Source organism: Haliotis rufescens, unplaced genomic scaffold, assembly GCF_023055435.1.
Source record: "Haliotis rufescens isolate VD_foot unplaced genomic scaffold, xgHalRufe1.0.p SCAF_12, whole genome shotgun sequence".
Taxonomy (NCBI): domain Eukaryota; kingdom Metazoa; phylum Mollusca; class Gastropoda; order Lepetellida; family Haliotidae; genus Haliotis; species Haliotis rufescens.
Window position 1 is genome coordinate 26,392,478 of NW_025963802.1, and position 23,465 is coordinate 26,415,942.

A 23,465-nucleotide genomic window follows, 5' to 3' on the forward strand; every position below is an offset into this window, starting at 1 on the left:
TTCACCAGTGTCTCCTTGTGATGAAATTACTGATACTGGTAAACAGAATGTTCCAACGTTGTCATCTTCATTCAGTCGATCCCTGCAGTATGAACAAGGTATACACATTATATCTAATCAAGTTTGTTCATATATATTTGTTGTCAGTCATGTGGCTCAATCGGTCCCAGGGACACTACCATGTTGTCAGTCCAGTGGCCCTAATGGTCCCAGTGACACTACCATGATGTCAGTCAAGTGGCCCTATCGGTCCCAGGGACACTACCATGTTGTCAGTCCAGTGGCCCAAATGGTCCCAGTGACACTACCATGATGTCAGTCAAGTGGCTCTATCGGTCCCAGGGACACTACCATGTTGTCAGTCAAGTGGCTCTATGGGTCCCAAGGACACTACCATGTTGTCAGTCAAGTGGCTCTATCGGTCCCAGGGACACTACCATGTTGTCAGTCAAGTGGCCCAAATGGTCCCAGTGACACTACCATGATGTCAGTCAAGTGGCTCTATCGGTCCCAGGGACACTACCATGATGTCAGTCAAGTGGCTCTATGGGTCCCAAGGACACTACCATGTTGTCAGTCAAGTGGCCCTAATGGTCCCAGGGACACTACCATGTTGTCAGTCAAGTGGCTCTATCGGTCCCAGGGACACTACCATGTTGTCAGTCAAGTGGCTCTATCGGTCCCTGGGACAATACTATGTTGTCAGTCCAGTGGCTCTATGGGTCCCAGGGACACTACCATGTTGTCAGTCCAGTGGCTCTATCGGTCCAAGGGACACTACAATGTTGTCAGTCAAGTGGCTCTATCAGTCCCAGGGACACTACCATGTTGTCAAGAGTCATTTGCTCACATACATAAGTATGAACATGCTAAATAAGTGTTCATTTTCAGATGTCTAGAATAATACTGTTTTTTGTACAATTACAGTATCACTTTCACAGATTAAATCTTATGGTCTTATCTCAAACACATATTTGTTTTTAACATCAACATTTTTTTCATGAAATCAAAGGATAGTTCCAAAACTGGAAGTTTTACAGCATGAGTTTATATTACTATGGTAAGGAATATGCAAAAAATAATCAATTAAATGTTTGCTTGAATTATGAACGAAGACCCTGTCTCCAGTTGTTGACCACAATTATCCTGGCTGTAATGTAAACATGCGGAACAACAATACATACAGCAATGACACACAACACACACGCATGCCAGTCACATGGTTGTACAGTTATACAGACACACACTGTCAAACAGTCAGGGTGTCAGTAATTCCCTAGTACAGGCATGTCAGTCACATGGTTGTACAGTTATACAGACACACACTGTCAAACAGTCAGGGTGTCAGTAATTCCCTAGTACAGGCATGCCAGTCACATGGTTGTACAGTTATACAGACACACACTGTCAAACAGTCAGGGTGTCAGTAATTCCCTAGTACAGGCATGTCAGTCACATGGTTGTACAGTTATACAGACACACACTGTCAAACAGTCAGGGTGTCAGTAATTCCCTAGTACAGGCATGTCAGTCACATGGTTGTACAGTTATACAGACACACACTGTCAAACAGTCAGGGTGTCAGTAATTCCCTAGTACAGGCATGTCAGTCACATGGTTGTACAGTTATACAGACACACACTGTCAAACAGTCAGGGTGTCAGTAATTCCCTAGTACAGGCATGCAAGTCACATGGTTGTACAGTTATACAGACACACACTGTCAAACAGTCAGGGTGTCAGTAATTCCCTAGTACAGCATGCCAGTTACATGGTTGTACAGTTATACAGACACACACTGTCAAACAGTCAGGGTGTCAGTAATTCCCTAGTACAGGCATGCCAGTTACATGGTTGTACAGTTATACAGACACACACTGTCAAACAGTCAGGGTGTCAGTAATTCCCTAGTACAGGCATGTCAGTCACATGGTTGTACAGTTATACAGACACACACTGTCAAACAGTCAGGGTGTCAGTAATTCCCTAGTACAGGCATGTCAGTCACATGGTTGTACAGTTATACAGACACACACTGTCAAACAGTCAGGGTGTCAGTAATTCCCTAGTACAGGCATGTCAGTCACATGGTTGTACAGTTATACAGACACACACTGTCAAACAGTCAGGGTGTCAGTAATTCCCTAGTACATGCATGTCAGTCACATGGTTGTACAGTTAAACAGACACACACTGTCAAACATTCAGGGTGTCATTAGTCCCCTAGTCAGACAGGTACTCAACAGTTCTACCTACTGTGTGGCACTTAACACTTCAGCTAAACAGTCATGGTTTGGTTTGGTTTGGTTTGGTTTGTTGTTTTACGCCGCACTCAGCAATATTCCAGCTATATGCCGGCGGTCTGTAAATAATCGAGGCTGGACCTCATAAGCATCAATCCACGCAATTAGAATTGATTACATGCTTCAACGAAGTCAGCGAGCCTGACCACCCTATCCTCTTACGACAAGCATAGTCGCCTTTTACGTCATGGAATTGCTTGTCACACAACAAGAGAGAGTTACAACCATTACCAGTTTCTTTCTGTGATTCCAAGATAAACATTCTGTTGGGCAATCTCACATGAAAGTGAGACATACAGCTTGTAGAAATAATATAGAAAGAAGAAATATACACGAAGAAAGGCTGGATGTTAGAAGCACAAATGGAGCCCCATGCAATATTATAGATCTCAGTTTAGGAGGTATCATGTTGACCAAGCCAAGCAGGGATATACCACATGTCAAATATGACAACCATAAAGCTCTGCCCGGTCACTGAGCCACCACATTATTACAGGTTATTACAGACCCACAACATGCTACTGTATGTGAAGCTACCCTAGGGAGGAACAAGGTGTATGGGTGTGGGTTTGCTGATACATTCGGCAGCTACAGGGATACAGTCACTCCCGGACCTCCACACAACACCACCGCATCTCAGTGCAGCAGCAGCAGCAGCAGCTCAGTACTGGGGACACTGAGTTGTGCCCAGGGAGCACGGGTGAGGTGCGGGGTGTGGTGTGAAGGAGGGGGATTGGGACGACAAACAAAACCAACCCAGCTCCCCGGGAGCAGAAACTGAAGTGGTGTTGAGAATGCAGGAACAAATGGTATCATCATCGTTGACACGGTCCCTGTAGTCACAAGAAATATCAACAATACATAATCTTTAATAAGAACTATTTCATTCAATTTTATCGGAGATGGTATACATAAATGCAAACAGGCCAGCTGAGTTCAGTCTAGTACCAGTATCAAGACATACATCCATAAACAATTGGTGGATGAGATAGGATTTCAACATCGATCACTTTTCGATCACTCCTTAATCACTGAGGAGTTACAAAAATATGAAAACTAATAAAATGCAAATTTGGTAAATACATTGGCTGTATTAACTATACTCAAATCGTATGTTTGATTGGCATTCTAGAAGTTAAATAAATAACAAAATGTGTAACTGTTCAGTTTCTTATGGTATGTATTCTCTGGACACTGCAATCACCTAATGATGGGTACAAAGTCTTCTTGGAAACAGGTAACTCTTGGCAAAAGTGTTACTGACAAAAACTAAATATCCTGCAGTGTTCCCTCTGAACCTACACAAGTAACTTACTGACAAACTAACTCAGGCTGAAGGTAATGAGCAGCAGCTAGCTTACTTCACTGTCTAACAAACACACTGAAACACATCATAGATTCATTCTCCCGCAAAGAAAGCAAGCAAGGCCAAAACAATAAAAGAGGAAGATAAAGAAAATAGGCATGATAGCAACTGTTTAAAATTAAAAATTGAGATACCGGAAAACATTTCAGAGGATTTGCAAAGTCCAAATTGTGGGCCATCGGAGTCCCTTGCTGTGCCTTGTATAAAAAGTTATCTATTGTGTGCAAGAGGCCCAACATTTGGTCACCACATTCAGAATCATTTCATTCTTGAATTACAGAAGTAATACTTTTACATAATAGCACATGACACTTCAGGATGAGAGTTACAACGCATCCATAACCTAACTGATCAACATTTCAAAAGTAGAGATTTCAAGCATGAAAACATATCATTTCCTTGGATTGTGTAATTTCACACATGACACAAAGGTGTATGACCTGGTCCAACATTTGCAGATGTCAATGAAAACTTACCAGTCTCGGATCATGAACTTAATTCTCTCACACATGCTTGGAAACTGAAACAGACAACAGTTTCTTGCTACACATAGTCCAAGGCTAACTCACAGTACATAATAAGTCATCTTATGATTGTCGTGGCTGCAGAGTTAACTTCTACTCTCAGTGCACAATGAAAATCAGTCAATAAGGACAGTTGGTCACAGCTAGGGCACCTCGTCATTCTGACCTGGACTCCCCACAGTCCCTGCCTGGGGACCTAGGTATTCTGGCTTGGACAGTCTGCCTGGGGACCTAGTTATTCTGGCTTGGACAGTGTCTGCATGGGGACCTAGGTATTCTGGCTTGGACAGTGTCTGCATGGGGACCTAGGTATTATGGCTTGGACAGTCTGCCTGGGGACCTAGGTATTCTGGCTTGGACAGTCTGCCTGGGGACCTACTTATTCTGGCTTGGACAGTGTCTGCCTGGGGACCTAGTTATTCTGGCTTGGACAGTGTCTGCATGGGGACCTAGGTATTCTGGCTTGGACAGTCTGCCTGGGGACCTAGTTATTCTGGCTTGGACAGTGTCTGCATGGGGACCTAGTTATTCTGGCTTGGACAGTGTCTGCATGGGGACCTAGTTATTATGGCCTGGTCAGTGTCTGCCTGGGGACCTACTTATTCTGGCTTGGACAGTGTCTGCATGGGGACCTAGTTATTCTGGCTTGGACAGTGTCTGCATGGGGACCTAGGTATTCTGGCTTGGACAGTCTGCCTGGGGACCTAGTTATTCTGGCTTGGACAGTGTCTGCATGGGGACCTAGTTATTCTGGCCTGGTCAGTGTCTGCCTGGGTACCTAGTTATTCTGGCTTGGACAGTGTCTGCATGGGGACCTAGTTATTATGGCCTGGTCAGTGTCTGCCTGGGGACCTAGGTATTCTGGCTTGGTCAGTGTCTGCCTGGGGACCTAGCTATTCTGGCTTGGACAGTGTCTGCCTGGGGACCTAGCTATTCTGGCTTGAACAGTGTCTGCCTGGGGACCTAGGTATTCTGGCTTGGACAGTGTCTGCATGGGGACCTAGTTATTATGGCCTGGTCAGTGTCTGCCTGGGGACCTAGTTATTCTGGCTTGGTCAGTGTCTGCCTGGGGACCTAGCTATTCTGGCTTGGACAGTGTCTGCCTGGGGACCTAGCTATTCTGGCTTGAACAGTGTCTGCCTGGGGACCTAGGTATTCTGGCTTGAACAGTGTCTGCCTGGGGACCTCGTTTTTCTGGCTTGGACAGTGTCTGCCTGGGGACCTCGTTTTTCTGGCTTGGACAGTGTCTGCCTGGGGACCTCGTTTTTCTGGCTTGGACAGTGTCTGCCTGGGGACCTAGGTATTCTGGCTTGGACAGTGTCCGCATGGGAACCTAGGTATTCTGGCTTGGACAGTGTCTGCCTGGGGACCTAGGTATTCTGGCTTGGACAGTGTCTGCCTGGGGACCTAGCTATTCTGGCTTGGACAGTGTCTGCCTGGGGACCTAGCTATTCTGGCTTGGACAGTGTCTGCCTGGGGACCTAGCTATTCTGGCTTGGACAGTGTCTGCATGGGGACCTAGCTATACTGGCCTGGTCAGTGTCTGCCTGGGGACCTAGTTATTCTGGCTTGGGACTCCCAACAGTGTCTGCCTGGGGATCTAGCTATTCTGTCCTCGATAGTGACTGCCTGGGGACCTAGGTATTCTTGCCCGGACTCTGGACATGGTCAGCTTGTGAGAATAGCAACTGTATACCTGCAGTCCAAGCCGGAGCTCCTGGTTCCACTCGGGATGATCACAGCAGTACATGATCTTCGACTTCACCTGCAACCACAACATACTGATTACTCAAGGTCTGTCATCATGCAGATAGAAAATTATGATCATGTCCATTATTGGTGGCAGGAATAATAATTAAGATGTAAAACTAGTAACATCTAGATATTCTTTATATTTGTATCCTGCATTATTCTTTAATGACAGAAAGACAAAGCTGTGTGAAGGAGAAGAAGTTGTTCCTACTAGTTGTGCAGCCAATCCCATCACACAGCGCCCACGTGACCACAGAAGCGTGGACGTCACAGACCATCACATTACTGCTAGATCATAACATCTGAAGACATCGTAGGAAGTCGCTTTGTGCCGGGTGGGCCAGTAAGATGTAGTAATGCAGGATAAGTATACAAATATAAAAAATATCTAGATTTTTACAAGATTTTTTAACTTATCCTGCATTACTCCTTGATGCATCTTTATCGGACGGTACGGTGGAGAGCATACCTTCAGATGCAGTCCTCAGTGACATAAACCCTCCAGTAGTTTATGGCAGTCCTTGAGCGCATCACTTGTGCAGATCTGCAACAACTTCATCCAATCCTGTCCACAGATGGTAAGAGCGTATGAGAACGTCCCGGTAAAAAGCAGCAAGAGAAATTAGTGTGTGCTAGAAACTGATTTGCAACCAGAGGGCCAAGACTTTGTACGCCTTTGACATCTCCCATCAGGTAGTGGCTTGCGAAGACAGTGTCTGACCACAAAAATCATCCTTCCATGATGGCTCAAAGAGAGCAACTACTGTGCAGAGCGAACCGATCGAATCTCATGAGGGTTATCAGCTCTCAGCGGATCCAAGTTGGTGATTCCATAAGCCTGAAGGGTGATAACTCGCAACCACAATGTGGTGTGATGTTGGCTTTGGTTATGGAGGTCAGGGATACGGGAATGAAAAGGCATTCCGAGCCCCACGCAAAGTCTGTGATGGATATAACTCATAATGCACACACAGGGCAAAATAAGAGTTCTTCCTTGTATTTGGCTCCCACGATCGATGATAAAGGTGGAATGGAGAAAGACCGGTCTTGGCCTTCTGATCTTCAAGGCGCAATGAGCGTAATGGCAGTTCCGGGATCTTCCGGAACTGCCAACACCAAGCTAAGAGCCACCAATAAGGAAATGCGAAGTTAGATTTGTGTGAGGTAGGAAAATACATTTATACGAGGAACGGTACAATGTATTGAGCCAAAATTTTGTGGAGAGAACACTTGGTGATTGCAGTCACCTCAGTTATCGGTACATAGGAAAAGTCCAAGGTGAAGGTCAGCTACCATCAATAACGCATATGTCCCCCGTTGTAATTGATAGCAGCTTCCCATGGAAGAGACGAGTATGCCATGTTGTTGAAACTGATTCCATTGCACTACACTGAAAACCCTGGCTACAGCTGATCGGGATTCCCCTGTCTGCCAGCGGCCTATGACGTTGTTTCTTTGCACTTCTGTTAATCTTGGCATGTTGTTGAACTGTCACTGTTCGATTGACCCAGATGCCAGGCAATCAAAAACCCTGCATTTTGATACCGTTCATAGTGCTGCTGCACATGCAGTGCGTGCAGTTGCTTGGCCCTTTTGTTAATGCACTGGGTGCGTTTTTCTGAATCGTACGTGTTTCCTGACTAATGGTTTGCATGTCCTTGTTGTGATCATTTTGATCCGGTGGGAGATTTGTCACTGAAACTATAACACATTAAACCTCGTCATTTTGCACCTTTTGGTCTGCTAGTTTTGCTTTTATGGTAAAAAATATCCGTTTTGCGGAAGAGTATAGTAATGGTGCTGCCTTTCAGGTGTCGCTTGGTACACAGATAAAGGAAAATTCAGCCAAGAATTGAGGCAAGCAGTCATGGGGCCCTGATCCTTTCCTATACAAAAGGTTCCATGGGATTGCCACTTTTCATCATAAAGGTCTCCGGTTGACGGTCTATGCACCATAGCAATGGCCTTGGCTGCCCGTGCTGAGCTCTCTTAAGATGAACCAGGTGTGCAGATGAAAACTGCTAGGCTTCAGGTGTGGTAACCTGCTGTTCGGATGGATGAGTAGGTTGGACCACCCTGGTAGAGTTAGTGGATAGCTTCCTGCAAGACTTCTGAGGTCTGTGAACCACCTTCCCCCTGATCTTCTGCATCACCTTGTGAAGAAGTACTAGTGGCAGAATAGCATAAGCTCTTAGTCCTTTCCAAGGGATGCTAAATGTGTCTGCGGGTCTGGGATCGGGGAGAGATAAGTTGGGATGAGCTCGGTGCTGACATGGGAGAAGAAACACCTCAGGATGGAGCTTCCCTTCCAGACCTGGAGCTTCCCTTCGAGACCTGGATCTGCCAAAATGTTCCAACATCAGGGAATGTGCTGGACCAAAGCAAATTTACCAGATTGTAGAACTGGAACGACTGATGAAGGTGGGAGTGAGAGTGTGTCGTCCCCTGATTGACAAGGCTCCAAACTACCATGAAGTTGTCAGTGGAAAAGGCGAGTTGAGTGTACTGGAGGCGCTCCTTCCAGTGTGATAATGTCAATGAGTGCCTCCGAGGTTCTTGATGTGTCAAGGCGCCGTGCACCGGCCCACAGCCCTCAGGTCATCTGGACCTCAGGATGCACACCCCAACCTTGTAGAAATGCTTCTATGTACAGGTGGGATGTCGGGAATAATTCTGTTAAGGAGACACCTCCAAAGACATTCGACTCTACCGTCCACCAGTTGAGATGACTCCTGAGGTTAGGTGGTAGAGCAACGGATAAGCAAGGGTCTTGACGTCTTTTGTAAGGTGATCGTTTCCATCCCCTGGGCATTGTATAAGATGCTCCCATTCTCATATCGAGGTGACGATGAAGGGTGTTGCCTCATTACTCATGTTGGCATCAGAGGTCTACTGAAGTTAACATTCATGTACAGCGACAGGAGTCTGATTGAGTGGATGCAGCATTACGTACAAGTAAGCATGCAAACCAACCTGTACACATACACTTCATGGTTAGCATAAGGTCAGTTGACCTAATTCCGGTTAGGTATATTTACAGTCAGAAAGTTCTTGACATGTGACATTTAAATCACCCTGTGCAGTAACCTAGAATCCCGCATTTTGCCGAGACGAGATTCAAGCTCCACACACAGACAATCCCCTGTGAACAGTGTGGTAGACAGACAAGTGGTGTTTCCGAGTTCAGTGTAGAATGTGTGACGTGGCTGGTGTAGGAGCAAGTTGATCTCCATGATACTTGTGACGCCTGGTCCTGTCTTGTGAACGTCGATCCCGCGAGGTGGGTACCTGGTAGTATATGACGATACTGTCAAATGGCTAACCGATCATGAATTTGTGATGACTATCAAATTTGGTGCAGATCATGTCTACCAGAAGCCACATGAAACCACATGAAACACATTCTCGTGGAATCATTCAGCCAACGTCGATTAGACAGGGAGATATTGGGGGGAACCCTCACCATGGGGCCAGGCGCTGCCAAGGGCTTAGGATACTTCAGACCATTGCATGAAAGCCAAATCAGGTGTCTAGTATCTGGATAGTTGTTGGTTTAGACAACCCAGCCATACAATGGAGATCCTCATCCCGGATGTGTGCCCAGTCCACCATATCCAAAGCATGGATTGGGAAATTGTCCCTCCTAAACCCAGGAACCTTCAACGCCAACGATAAAGATAATATCACAAATTCTTCATCCAATGCTGAGACCAGATCCTTTAGCATTGGTTCCGGCGAAATGGAGGTAGACTTGGACTTGGTGAAGGCGCAACCTAATTCAGGTGGTCTGCTATCCAATCCGGCATCTGGGTAAGGCTGGGATGGGTGTCCCACTCAGAGAATATCTCAAAATCCTCTACCAAGGATGAATCTGAGTGGTAGTGCTGCGAGCGGCGGATAGGTGAACGGCTTCTGGACCAGCGCTTGAAGCGAGCTGACTTAAAAGATTGCTTGGAGGAAACACCCCCAATGACCCATGTGATGATGGAACCCAAGAGGAAGAGGGTGTACCCAAACAAGGCGACATAGAAAGCACCGGTAGTGCAGCAGAAGCTTTGTGAACCAGAGGCGCTGGCGGGTGTGTAAGAGGCTGCATCATCTGCAACCAGGTGGGATTCCCATACGTAGCCTGGAGGAGCTGTCGAGGCGTCTGCTGGAATGGCAGAAGGCTGAATCCCAGAGGCGCCAGCACCAACAGCACCGTGTAGCTGCTCAGGAGCTGTGAGCTGTGAGCGGCGCTTCCAAGAAACCCACAGGTACTTGGAGAAGGCTTTGGGAGAGATGGGTATACAAAAGCTACACTTAGCATCTGTTTTCAAATATCGGAACAGTCCAGACACTAAGGGTGGGGTGGGGGTCACAGCCCAACTTGTAACCATGGCACTGAGTACAACATGACATTAATCAGCAATGAAGCAGAAGTTGTAATCATAGTGAGTTCACTCCTCGATCAGATTAAAAGGATAAGATTACGCAAGGGAAAGTGAATAAAATATGTTTGATATTTACTGTGACAAAAAGCCACCATCAGGCATTAAATATTAATGCAATTGCAAAAATAGTAATCAAGACATGAAATCACAAACCAGAAGAAGGATATAAATCACAAAAAATACAAATAGTGTTGGATGTCAATGGATTGGAGCTCGAGAACTCCAACAGGACTGTTCCGTCTAACTGACAGCAGTAGTGTGATGGTGTGTGACGTCATCATGTACATGGTCATGTGGGAGCAACTAGCTGGAACAATGTCTTCTTCAGCTGGTCCTTTCAGAACCTCGCCTTTCTTTCAAAGCACCGCGGTATATGCATTAAAAAGAAATGCAGGATAAGTTTAAAAATTGTGTTATTTTTTAATTTCAAAATATGTACACAACATTCCTCTTGTACAGGTAGACCAGGGTAGCTTAATGTTGTCTCGTATTTGGGTGGAAAAGAAAGGAACATCTCAAATGTTTTAATGGAAAATGTACCACAATTGTAAAGAACACGAGAATTACTGGACAAGATTTCAGTTGAAATTTCAAAAAGAAGATTAATTTCAACTGGAACAAAATATATATAATCAGAACCCCTATGGGTCGATCTTCAACCCAATAACAATCATAAACCCATCTGCTACCCTCTTTGAGTCTATGTACAATACAGACAAGCACTGACCTCCTTCCCTGCAAAGGAGAAGACGAAGTAGGGGTCAACCAGCTCCTTCTGTTCCTCGCCGATGTTGAAAACTTTCTTCACTCCCTCCATGAAGGCCGAGTCCACTGTAACAGAAACACAGACACTGCTTACCCGCCACTCCCTTGCACACCCAACACAGGGCCATTGTGTGCATATCAACGTAGATTGGCATGAACATGATTTGGTAAGTTTACCAATAGATTTACAAATACTGTGTTAAAATCATGTTGCTTGTAAGTGTTGGTAACTGAATTGTTCATATTCCTCAGTTTGATCAGAAGTCACGTTCTGTTTATGAATCCTATATGTGATCAGCAGCTTACTTCTGGGTATGTCCTCAGCACGGTAGAGACGCAGCAAGAAGGTGGCCGGGCGTAGCTGTACACCCGCTGGGCGCAACAGGTTGCTGGGGATACATTATTTAATAAAACTACACATTCTCCAACATATTATTTAATAAAACTGCAATCCTTCAAAATATCACTCAATAACACTACACATCCTTCAAAATATTACTCAATAATACTACACATCCTTCAAAATATTACTCAATAATACTACTCATTCTCCAACATATTATTTAATAAAACTGCAATCCTTCAAAATATCACTCAACAAGCATGAAATACTCACATCCCCCGCCAATATGATATGTCCGGTTGTGTGCAATGCATTAACTCCTGTGAACTATGTTCACTGGACCTTTTAGTAATGGAAATAGGAAATAGGCTGGTTCAGGTGCCCCTGTTCATGTTACCGATACGCACTGCGAGGAAGTAGGCTGGTTCAGGTGCCCCTGTTCATGTTACCGATACCCAATGTGAGGAAGTAGGCTGGTTCAGGTGCCCCTGTTCATGTTACCGATACCCACTGCGAGGAAGTAGGCTGGCTCGGGTGCCCCTGTTCATGTTACCGGTACCCACTGTGAGGAAGTAGGCTGGTTCAGGTGCCCCTGTTCATGTTACCGATACCCAATGCGAGGAAGTAGGCTGGTTCAGGTGCCCCTGTTCATGTTACCGATACCCACTGTGAGGAAGTAGGCTGGTTCAGGTGCCCCTGTTCATGTTACCGATACCCAATGCGAGGAAGTAGGCTGGTTCAGGTGCCCCTGTTCATGTTACCGATACCCACTGTGAGGAAGTAGGCTGGTTCAGGTGCCCCTGTTCATGTTACCGATACCCACTGTGAGGAAGTAGGCTGGTTCAGGTGCCCCTGTTCATGTTACCGATACCCAATGCGAGGAAGTAGGCTGGTTCAGGTGCCCCTGTTCATGTTACCGATACCCAATGCGAGGAAGTAGGCTGGTTCAGGTGCCCCTGTTCATGTTACCGGTACCCACTGCGAGGAAGTAGGCTGGTTCAGGTGCCCCTGTTCATGTTACCGATACCCACTGTGAGGAAGTAGGCTGGTTCAGGTGCCCCTGTTCATGTTACCGATACCCACTGTGAGGAAGTAGGCTGGTTCAGGTGCCCCTGTTCATGTTACCGATACCCACTGCGAGGAAGTAGGCTGGTTCAGGTGCCCCTGTTCATGTTACCGATACCCAATGCGAGGAAGTAGGCTGGTTCAGGTGCCCCTGTTCATGTTACCGGTACCCACTGCAAGGAAGTAGGCTGGTTCAGGTGCCCCTGTTCATGTTACCGATACCCACTGTGAGGAAGTAGGCTGGTTCAGGTGCCCCTGTTCATGTTACCGATACCCACTGTGAGGAAGTAGGCTGGTTCAGGTGCCCCTGTTCATGTTACCGATACCCAATGCGAGGAAGTAGGCTGGCTCGGGTGCCCCTGTTCATGTTACCGGTACCCACTGTGAGGAAGTAGGCTGGTTCAGGTGCCCCTGTTCATGTTACCAGTACCCACTGTGAGGAAGTAGGCTGGTTCAGGGGCCCCTGTTCATGTTACCGATACCCAATGCGAGGAAGTAGGCTGGTTCAGGTGCCCCTGTTCATGTTACCGATACCCAATGCGAGGAAGTAGGCTGGTTCAGGTGCCCCTGTTCATGTTACCGGTACCAACTGCAAGGAAGTAGGCTGGTTCAGGTGCCCCTGTTCATGTTACCGATACCCACTGTGAGGAAGTAGGCTGGTTCAGGTGCCCCTGTTCATGTTACCGATACCCACTGTGAGGAAGTAGGCTGGTTCAGGTGCCCCTGTTCATGTTACCGATACCCAATGCGAGGAAGTAGGCTGGCTCGGGTGCCCCTGTTCATGTTACCGGTACCCACTGTGAGGAAGTAGGCTGGTTCAGGTGCCCCTGTTCATGTTACCAGTACCCACTGTGAGGAAGTAGGCTGGTTCAGGTGCCCCTGTTCATGTTACCGATACCCACTGTGAGGAAGTAGGCTGGTTCGGGTGCCACTTGTAAATTGTGTTTTCACAATAATTCACCATATTCCTTGTCAAAGTCCCTTTGTCAAGTGGTATACATCTTAATTAGGTTATTATGGTAACGGTTCTCAGACAACCCTGTGTAGATGTTTTAGTAGAATATGTAAACAGTTTCCGAGTTATGCTCTTGCTAAGGAAACATTTGTAAAAACTCCCAAACTATCAAAAGGCATGGTTTTCAAGATACTACCCATTCTCCAACATATTATTTAATAAAACTGCAATCCTTCAAAATATCACTCAATAACACTACACATTCTTCAACATATTATTTAACAACACTTCACATTCTTCAACATATTATTTAACAAGCATGAAATACTCACATTCCCCGCCAGTATGACATGTCGGGGGTGTGCAGTGCATTAGCTCCAAATTTTTTTTAAAAATTCCTTAACTATCAAAAGGCACCAGTTCACCACTAGAAACGAAGACTACCGCCATTTTCAGTCTAAATCAAAGTTGTTGCCATGGAAACTTGAAAATTAACTTTTTTTAAATTCCCAAACTATCCAAAGGCACCAGTTCACCACTAGATCTATCTATGTGCCAAGTTTGGTGAAGAAATATGGTACGGTTTTCAAGATCTGCTCCGGAAACGAGGACTACCGCCATTTTCAGTCTAAATCAAAGTTGTTGCCATGGAAACTCGAAAAATAACCTTTTTTTAAAATCCAAAACTATCAAAAGGCACCAGTTCACCACTAGATCTATCTATGTGCCAAGTTTGGTGAAGAAATATGGTACGGTTTTCAAGATCTGCTCCGGAAACGAAATGTGACGGAAGGACGGACGGACGTCACCCATTCCTATATCCCCCTTCCACTTCGTGGCGGGGGATAATAACACTACACATCCTTCAACATTATTAACAACACTACACATCCTTCAACATATTTAATAACACTACACATCCTTCAACATATTATTTAATAACACTACACATCCTTCAACATATTATTTAACAACACTACACATTCTTCAACATATTTAACTAGAAAGTGTTTTTACTCGTAAAAACATATGTCTCCCCCCACTCCCCTAACCCCCATTCATTCGTTTACTTCACGTTAAACCCCATCTCTTCATTCCCACCCTCCATTACTAAATAACAGTGACAAAAATAGAACTCCTAGAAATTTCAAACAACTAATGGGCACCACTTCAGGACTTGGTTAATATGTTACAACTTCATGAAATAATATTGAACAGTTTTTGAGTTATGGTCCGGAAACAAAGCTTACCCCCATTCAGAGTCTATGTTCAAGTTATCTCCATGGAAACGAGAAAAAATAAAAATGTCAAAAATCTCTAAATAGCAAAAGGCACCACTTCAGTGCTGGGTTAATGTGTATACAAAGTTTCGCGAAAAAATATTAAACGGTTTCTGAGTTATGGTCCGGAAACGGTGGGAACGCCGACGCCGACGCCAACGCCGACGCCAACACCGACGCCGACGGGAACCGTGCCAAAAACAATATGTCTCCCTCCATTCTGGGGGAGACATAATAACACAACACATCCTTCAACATATTATTTAACAACACTACACATCCTTCAACATATTATTTAATAACACCAAATTATTTCTACATAAATACTGAGAACTAAAAAGTAACACTTAAATCTAATGCTTGAAACAAAATATGATGTTGTCATAAGGAGAAAAAGACATGCCAAAGCTCAGCTCCTCCTTTGCAGAAAAGATGTTTACAGAGCCAATATGAATTTTTGAGTTAATACAAGAGCATGACAATAACCAGGTCAAATTTTTAAATATTGCAAAGACAGAATGTACGATTGAGTCCCAAAATTAACATCACATTTTGCTCAAACATATCCCAGGGTTTTTTTTGCTGTGGTGGCCATATTGAGTGAGTGAGTGAGTTGGGTTTTAGGAAGCTATGAACAGTATTTCAGCTATATCACAGTGTGTCAGCTTGATGTGGGAGGAAAGCCCCAAGAGATGCAAGACTTAGATGTTCACCACTTTGGTGAAACCTACAAGCACTGGTATGGTGCTGACAAACCTAGAAACATAATCCTGGGCCACCTGTGCACAAGGCCATATTTGAATTGGGATCAAACTTCTTGAACAAATTCAGGTGACATCAGAGAATAATTATGTGAAGATTCATTGGTCCAGTGGTTTCAGAGGAGAGGATGTTTTAGTGAAAGGGAATGCATTTCGAAAGAATTTAGGAGCATGGTCAAAGGTCAAAGTTTAAAATATTTCAATATATGCAACATATATGTTGACCCAGACTACTTACTACACATGTACAACTGTAATGATATTTTGTACCAAAATGACAGAATAATGGCCCTAATAGGTTTTGCAATATGGCTGCTGTGGATCATTTGTGGGAACAAGTATGTGAAATTTCAACTTTGGTTCAGTGGTTAATGAGGAGACTATGTTTTCCATAGACACTGGACAAACAGTCCATGACATAATCTCACTTGACTTTCAGTCAGGTGATATTACAACTCATTTTAACAGGTGTTAATAGATCTACATTCACACACAGGCATTCAGGAGACCGGGATTGGCAAGGACAAAGAAATACAAATACCTACCTCTCAATGTCCTCATCCTCATCTGCTGATGTTGATTTCATACTCTAAACAAAGCACACACCAGAACATCATAAATCTCATGGAAATGATTTGATGCAACTTCAATTTAAGATACAAATATTAAGCTGTGGGTTTGGTCTGTCCTTATTCCTTATACTTAGAAAGCAAGATATACCAGTCTTTTATCTGTTTCATAACACTATGCAGCCAAGTCAAGTTTTAAGTATTTGTATATATTCGTTTGATATTTTAGATGTTTCATTCAGCTTTTAAATTGAAATGAAATTTTAATTCATTTAAATTTAAACTGTATCGTATAGCATCAATACAGTATGTTATTTAGTTAAATATGGTTATACTGGTATAAACTTAACTAAACCAAATTATAATTCAAACATTTCCTAAGCCTATAACTGTATGAATGTGGTATGGAATAAGAACGAATGTAACTTATTTTCTATGGCCATTATTAGTCTTGTCAAGGCCTTAGTTCAACTTATTATAGAATGATGTCATGTGACCTTACCCTTGAACTTGACTGTGCACCTAGTGTTGAGCTCATTGCCACACAGTGGTAAGTGGGGAATATACAGAGGTTATCACGCGAGTGTGTTTGGGGATGGTAAATATCCTGCATTAGGAATAAACATTGTATTTAGCGAGCCTTGGCGAGCTAAATACATAGTGTTTATTCCTAATACAGGATATTTACCATCCCCAAACACACAAGCGTGATAACCTCTTTATCATATAATGTCATTCTTTAATTCTGTGCTTCAAAATCACTTTCCCTCTCTCACAAACATTACCAACAGTTTTCCTGGAACGCGGGCATTAATATTTATTACGTCACAGGGTAAGTGATGTGTCAGTCGGACAGTGACAGTAGCCAATATAGTTCCAACTGAAATTTGTTTCTTTTACAGTGGCGAAGCACCATATACGCAAAACAACAATTGTTTTTAATTGCCTTTCGTGGCAATCCATCGGTCTGTCCGCTAGAGTAACTGCCCTTTGTCAAAGGGAAGCTACTCAAACCCTTGTCTATGAGACGTCACGGCCATGGTCAGACGTTGACAGTCGCTCTGTCCTGTCATAACGACGCCATGTTTGTTTATAAACAGTGAAAGTAGTCCCTACTTGACCTTTGATATTTGCATCTCTATCCGCATATGACCCCAACGGATATCGTTTTTATCCGTTGGCTTTATCCTGCCGAGAAACCTACCCATTATATGATAAAATTGTGTATATGGATTGTTACATATTTTATTATTTATATTGGTAATATTTCTTTATGGTGAGAAATGTGGACATCAATCATAAATTATATTTATTCAGATATCATGCCTACTATCTATATCTACTCGTTACCTTTGTATTGAGATAATTATGTGTAATCATGGAACTGATTTATTGAACACCACACACTGTTAGAGTGCCTGGTCAGATAATACTTGCATGAAAGGAAGCTTTATCTGCAGTACAAGAGCACCTACTGTGGTTGTAAACAATAAAAGAAGTGACACCAATACACTACTCAGTTTACAGTGATGTGTAAAAAGGCTATTTAAACATACCGTATTCGATCTAATAAGCGCCCACGGCGATATTTGCTTTTATATTGGCTAGTGAACAATCTCATTTAGCACCCTTTCCGATTGATCAATGTACATAAGATTTATTTATTTTGCGTATAATACGCACTCGTGTGCTACATGCACACTTAATTATGGGCGATTATATTCTGGAAAAATATATCTGTCATATATAAACATTTCAGGCTGTATAAACCACAAAATTTATCTTTCAACTCTGTTTTTTTCACCAAAGTAATATTCTAATAAGAGCCCCCTATTACTAATTTTGAGTGCGCCCTGGGCGCTTATTACGTCGAATACGGTATATGAAAGGAGGGATAATGGTCAAAACTTTGTTTATCAACATGGTTGCATTGAAACATACAAAACATTAAAAGGAGAGTATTTGTATGATCACCTATGCATGTTGTATTTTTATTTATTTTTTTATTTTAGAGATCTTGAACCCATTCTCTTTGTCACATTTTTTACATCTACAATCCCTATTAACCATCTAACAATAGAGCACCTGTTTGGTCGGGGATGCCCCCACACCTTGTCTTGATACACCCAGTAGCTAGGGAGAAGATATTAACGGTAAAAGAACCTTGTGTTTTTGATGACATAGATAATCAATAACTCTAAAAGCAAATTTTGCACTTCAACACAGATGACTTTAATGTCAGCTTTCCTATGAAGGTAAAGGCTTATAATGTATAATGTATGTATAATATATGTATAATGTATGTATAATATATGTATAAGGTATGCTCAGTTGATCAGCCTGTGTTGACATAGATTTGCTTTGCCAAATAAAAACACTTCACCATACCTTACCAGGGAAAGATGGACTTAGGTTACATCTCAAATATAATGAAATTTAAATTGTAAACATCTAACTATTCTCCTTTAGAATCAATATTGCCCCCCAAAAGAGGTAACAACTAACAAAGAATCTAGCTATTTTTATAATATGTTACTACAATACTCCTGATAGCTGCTTCTGTGTGGCCTCATGTCAGCACCTAGTGGAAAGTGATGCAGCCCCACTCAGCATGCCCTTACCGGTGCCTCATCCCCAGGCCCAAGCACCACAGCACACATCTTGAGATAGCCCTTGGCCCCTGCCATGGAGTCCTCGGGGTCACTGAGCAGCAGCCACTTGTTGATGAATGCATGTTGTGGGGCGTCATACACCAGTCCAATGTCGCACTGCAACCACAAGACACACCGATAGTACTGACTAGTGGGGAAGTACATCAACATCAACATATATCTATACTGACATTAACCTTCAGCCATTGACTCTGCATGTAGCTCAGCTGTTGGCCTGGTGCGCCGATACACTAACAACACCATGTTGTCAAATACAATGCTTCAGTTTCTTTCCATACTCAGCATACAACATGTTCATGCATATGCAAATATTGTTATCTGTATCTCAAATTTGGAAATAAGGGGAAATTTGTTCTTAGACCACAAGCTATACTGAAGACTCAGCCAATCAGGGGAAATTTGTTGTTCGGGCCACTGGATATACTAACTAATGTCAAGATAGTATTGATGATCTACTTCTCAATTAAAATTTTAGCAACTATCTGGTGTAGATTCTTAAACCAACTTTTTTATTTAGTCAGCTGTATGATATTGAAATGTTGCATAGAAGCAGTGTGTCAGATAATATCAATATCAGTTTAGTAGTTGTTCGAACCCATGTAAGAACATCATCACATACACCAAAATATCTCTCGAAGAGTACAAACCTTAAAAGATCCAATGAGAGCATCTGATCGTAGTTTCCTGGAGTTGAATACCTGCAACAGACAAAAGGAGTCAAAATTTTAGTGCAACTTGCATGTATGTAGCAGATGTATAGGAAAATCACTTGAGTTGAATACATTTTCAAAAACAGGGGCCAAAGAATTTGAGAGAAATTTCCTGACCTGAAATTCTATGAGTTCATCAAATAACTCTGCTGGAGATGCATGGAAGTTGAAAAAGAAGGACTCATTCCAAAAAGGACTGTTGGTTGACTTCTTGACACGTGTCTGTTTGGTCTGGTTGAAGGTTGTGACACGGGAGACAGGCTGGATGTTGGCACCTTGTAGCTGACGGGCCTCAATCACCTTGATGCGGATCTGCAACAAGCATCATACATGTTAATGCTGCACAAATAACCCATTACCACTATCATGATTTCATGTCTAAACAAACATTTGTTCCCTGTAATATGCACTGTAGTTGAAGGTCAGTGGCACATTTTGGTCCTTGTGTGACAGACATCTCATATATAGCAATGGAAGACGCCAAAACTGCAGCTTGAAATCGTACTTGGACAAGTTGCAGTACCAGAACTTGAAGGCCTTCTGAGGGTCAGACAATGTTATCACAAGAGACATGAAGTATGATGTTCTGCTTCATTGATATGTAGCGTAAAGAAAGATCTTCAACAAAACTATCTGTGAAATAATTACTATTAAATAGTTAAGAAGGTTCCCATGGAAGGGACGCAGTAGACAAACATGATCAAGTAAAGAAAGTATGGTAACAAGTGAAAGGATGAACTTGTAAACAAAAGATGAATCTTTTACTATATTTATGTTGTGTCTGTATCTACATCTCTTAACAAAAAAGGGCACATAAAAAGTATAGTATCTTTATAGATAGTAGATATTTCATTTGAGGTACTGACATCATCTGGGCCATGATGGTTTCTGTGTAGCTCTGGGCCTAGAAACGATCGCAGCCCTAAAATTATCGTAAAGTTTTGGTGAAGACATCGAAGGCTATCGTAGCCTATTTTTTAAACTATCGTAGCCCTAAGTAACATATAGTCTACTTTACGTCCAAACATTGACATTCCATTTTGTTAAACTGTGTGATTTAAATTGACACTTCAAAAACACGAGAACGCATCAAAGATTTAACATCAGAAATGTCCTTTATCGTGAAAGTGATCCACATAACGATAGAGCCTATAACTTACAAAATATTTCTATCCAAGTCCATGCTGAAGAAGTGTGAAACAACATACCTTTTATAATAATTTTGGGAAGGATAAAAACGGAAGGTATCAGAAGGCTATAGTAATGGCCGTGACCGTATTGATAACTCAGGGTCTAATCTTAGTTCATACACTAGTTGAGAGTGGTTTCCCTTTGTGATCGCCCAGCGAGATCTTGCTCAATGTGTCCATTTTCATAAAGTGTGGTGTTCTGCTGTCACAGTGTTTCTTGATCGAATTTATGTAAATGCTTTAGTCTTTATTTTAATGGTTTTAACAATTGAATTTTAACTTTACAGTGTAGTATTTCTTGATTTGACAAGGAAATACATGTGATCAGATATTTTGTATAGTATATTTGTATAAAGAGTACATTTCATATTTTTCCAGCCAAAGTAATTGTACTTTGTTTTGTTTTAAAAACAACACCTAGGTTATATATATTATTGAAAGACAAATATTTGATATCAAGTGATTAAATATTATCTGTTGAACATTTGCATGCTTCAAAAACAGGGGCTTAACGGCATAGATGTATTCCATTAAATATTGCAATTTATTGAAATTGTGACAGCAAAAGGTAAGCACAGATTTTCGTATCATATTTTAGAGAATGACGATTTGCAAAATCAAATTTTAAAAAATGGAATCCCATGCTTGTTTGGATTTAAAATGTTGTCAAAAAGTGGGATATATTGAACATTGTCCAAAATTCACTTTCCAATATATATTTGCAGAAATATGAAATAGACATTTTCACCACAATAATCTCACACATTTACAATGAAGCTATTTCGCTCCTCAGACAGATAAAAATTAAATCAGACAAATCAGTTTATTAGCTCTACTGAATTTAAAAGGATAGAAAAGGACTACATTATATGTATGTTCGTGTTCCATGAGACAACATAACTTGACAATTCCTAAATATCTCCTGTGTGAACGAAAATTAGTGTCCCTTTCAAATTTGGAAAAGAATTATGGATCTTGAAAGATACAAAAATAATTACATCATCTAAATACAAAAAGCTTGATATTGTATTTGAGTCTTTTGTTTAATCGTGAAATATATTGGATATAAACATGACAAACTTATCAAGCATACAGTGCTGCTTCATGAATTTTTTGTTTTGAATGTTTCCAGGTATAATGTTGGTGTTTGTTCTATACACCCGACTTTTGACATAAACACATAAAACATGCAGCATTGTCAAATTGACCCCATATACACCATGTAACATCAGACTTGATCACGCATCTGAAATGCTGAACGCCTGCTGTTCGATCAAAGGTCTCACCTAGTCATTGTCATTTAGAATAACGTCCCTTACTTTCGTCCTTGACTTTGTATGCGATGTTTACATAAAGTTCCATGTCCACGAGAGCACCAGTTGAAGGGAAAATAGTTAAGTATCTTTTTGCGTGTTATTTCAATTCTAATAGCTATAGTGTGCATGGTTACACTACACTTATTGATTATAACATTTATTGGGTTTGAAAAATGCCTGGCACATGAATGCTATTTGTGTTTGGGTAGTCATGGCATCTTTTATCATACGACCAAAATGTCTACATGTAGGTCATATGTAGGATTGTACGGAATGTCATTCAAATTGTTGCGTGTCAAACAGAGTGACCTGACAATGTGATCATGAACTCCGGGTCACTTTTCCATGTTGTTGTTATTGTCAGTGGCTGGGAAATCCCTGTGACATCACTGGGAAACACCCCGCTTTTAAAATCTCTGACACAAATGAGTTCTCTGTCAGAGTTACGATAGGTATCGTAACCTTGTACAATCTGCGACATATTTAAAATAGTTTCGAAAATGTATCTTATATTAAACTTAAGATATCACATCTTTAAACGTAAGTTGTTTAGATTAATCGTAGCTAAGATCATTTGTAAAATCTAGACCCTGATCCTTTTAAAGTAAGTCTGTAGGTTGGCGAAATGAAACATGAAATCCTTCATACGGCACTGAAATACATCACAGATGGCATTCTGGGCTGCAGTGAATATGTATCGATCTTGTGAGGATATTATGTTCAATCGGATTCTGAATTAAAAACACATGGAATATATTTACTAAATGATCAATTATTTAGCTATTACTATCCGTAAAGAGATTATGAATTTAAAAAAGTTAGGACGACTACAACAATACTCAGGTAATAACTTATTTCTTTCTTGTTATAAACATATACACTCGAACATATAGTGGTATTCATCACCCACTTCTCCAGAATTCCAAATAGGACATTTTCTAACCTGGAAGGGAATATTTTTCCAACGCCCCACTTCAACTTGCAGCCTTGTATTACGAGTTCTTAACTTACGAAAAGGCTGAGAAGTGTTAAATGGTAATAAAATATAATTTTTATCCCCCGCCGCGCGAAAGCGCGAAGCGGGGGATATAGTATTCACGACCGTCCGTACGTCCGTCCGTACATCCCACCTGTTTGTTGCCGCGATATCTCAAGAACTAAACACTGGATTGTCTTCATATTTGGAACTATGGTGTATATACAGACTCCGCAGACACCAGTCGGTTTTGGTGACCTTGATCCCATTTTCAAGGTCACAGCAGACAAATCTGCTTTTAGAGTTGGAAAACGGTGTTGCCGCGATATCTCAAGAACTAAACACTGGATTGTCTTCATATTTGGAACTATGGTGTATATACAGACTCCGCAGACACCAGTCGGTTTTGGTGACCTTGATCCCATTTTCAAGGTCACAGCAGACAAATCTGCTTTTAGAGTTGGAAAACGGTGTTGCCGCGATAT

The 23,465-nt window shown here is 42.2% G+C and overlaps 1 protein-coding gene across 13 annotated transcripts in view; it reads right to left on the minus strand.

The window, feature by feature from the left end:
- The window catches only part of LOC124115927 (myoferlin-like), a 216,219-nt gene that overhangs the window by 89,233 nt on the left and 103,521 nt on the right, over positions 1 to 23,465 (minus strand). For 11 of the 13 annotated variants that reach the window (XM_048393448.1, XM_048393446.1, XM_048393449.1 and 8 more), the window contains 9 exons: positions 19,616 to 19,810; positions 19,436 to 19,486; positions 18,738 to 18,884; positions 16,093 to 16,136; positions 11,450 to 11,532; positions 11,106 to 11,209; positions 5,890 to 5,958; positions 4,146 to 4,189; positions 6 to 82 (listed from right to left, as the gene is read on the minus strand). In XM_048393448.1, coding sequence (XP_048249405.1) covers positions 6 to 82; positions 4,146 to 4,189; positions 5,890 to 5,958; positions 11,106 to 11,209; positions 11,450 to 11,532; positions 16,093 to 16,136; positions 18,738 to 18,884; positions 19,436 to 19,486; positions 19,616 to 19,810 — 814 coding nt within the window. Of the gene's footprint in view, positions 1 to 5; positions 83 to 3,059; positions 3,137 to 4,145; positions 4,190 to 5,889; positions 5,959 to 11,105; positions 11,210 to 11,449; positions 11,533 to 16,092; positions 16,137 to 18,737; positions 18,885 to 19,435; positions 19,487 to 19,615; positions 19,811 to 23,465 lie in introns of all 13 variants that reach the window. The other 2 variants (XM_048393447.1, XM_046477110.2) reach the window with 1 other exon arrangement.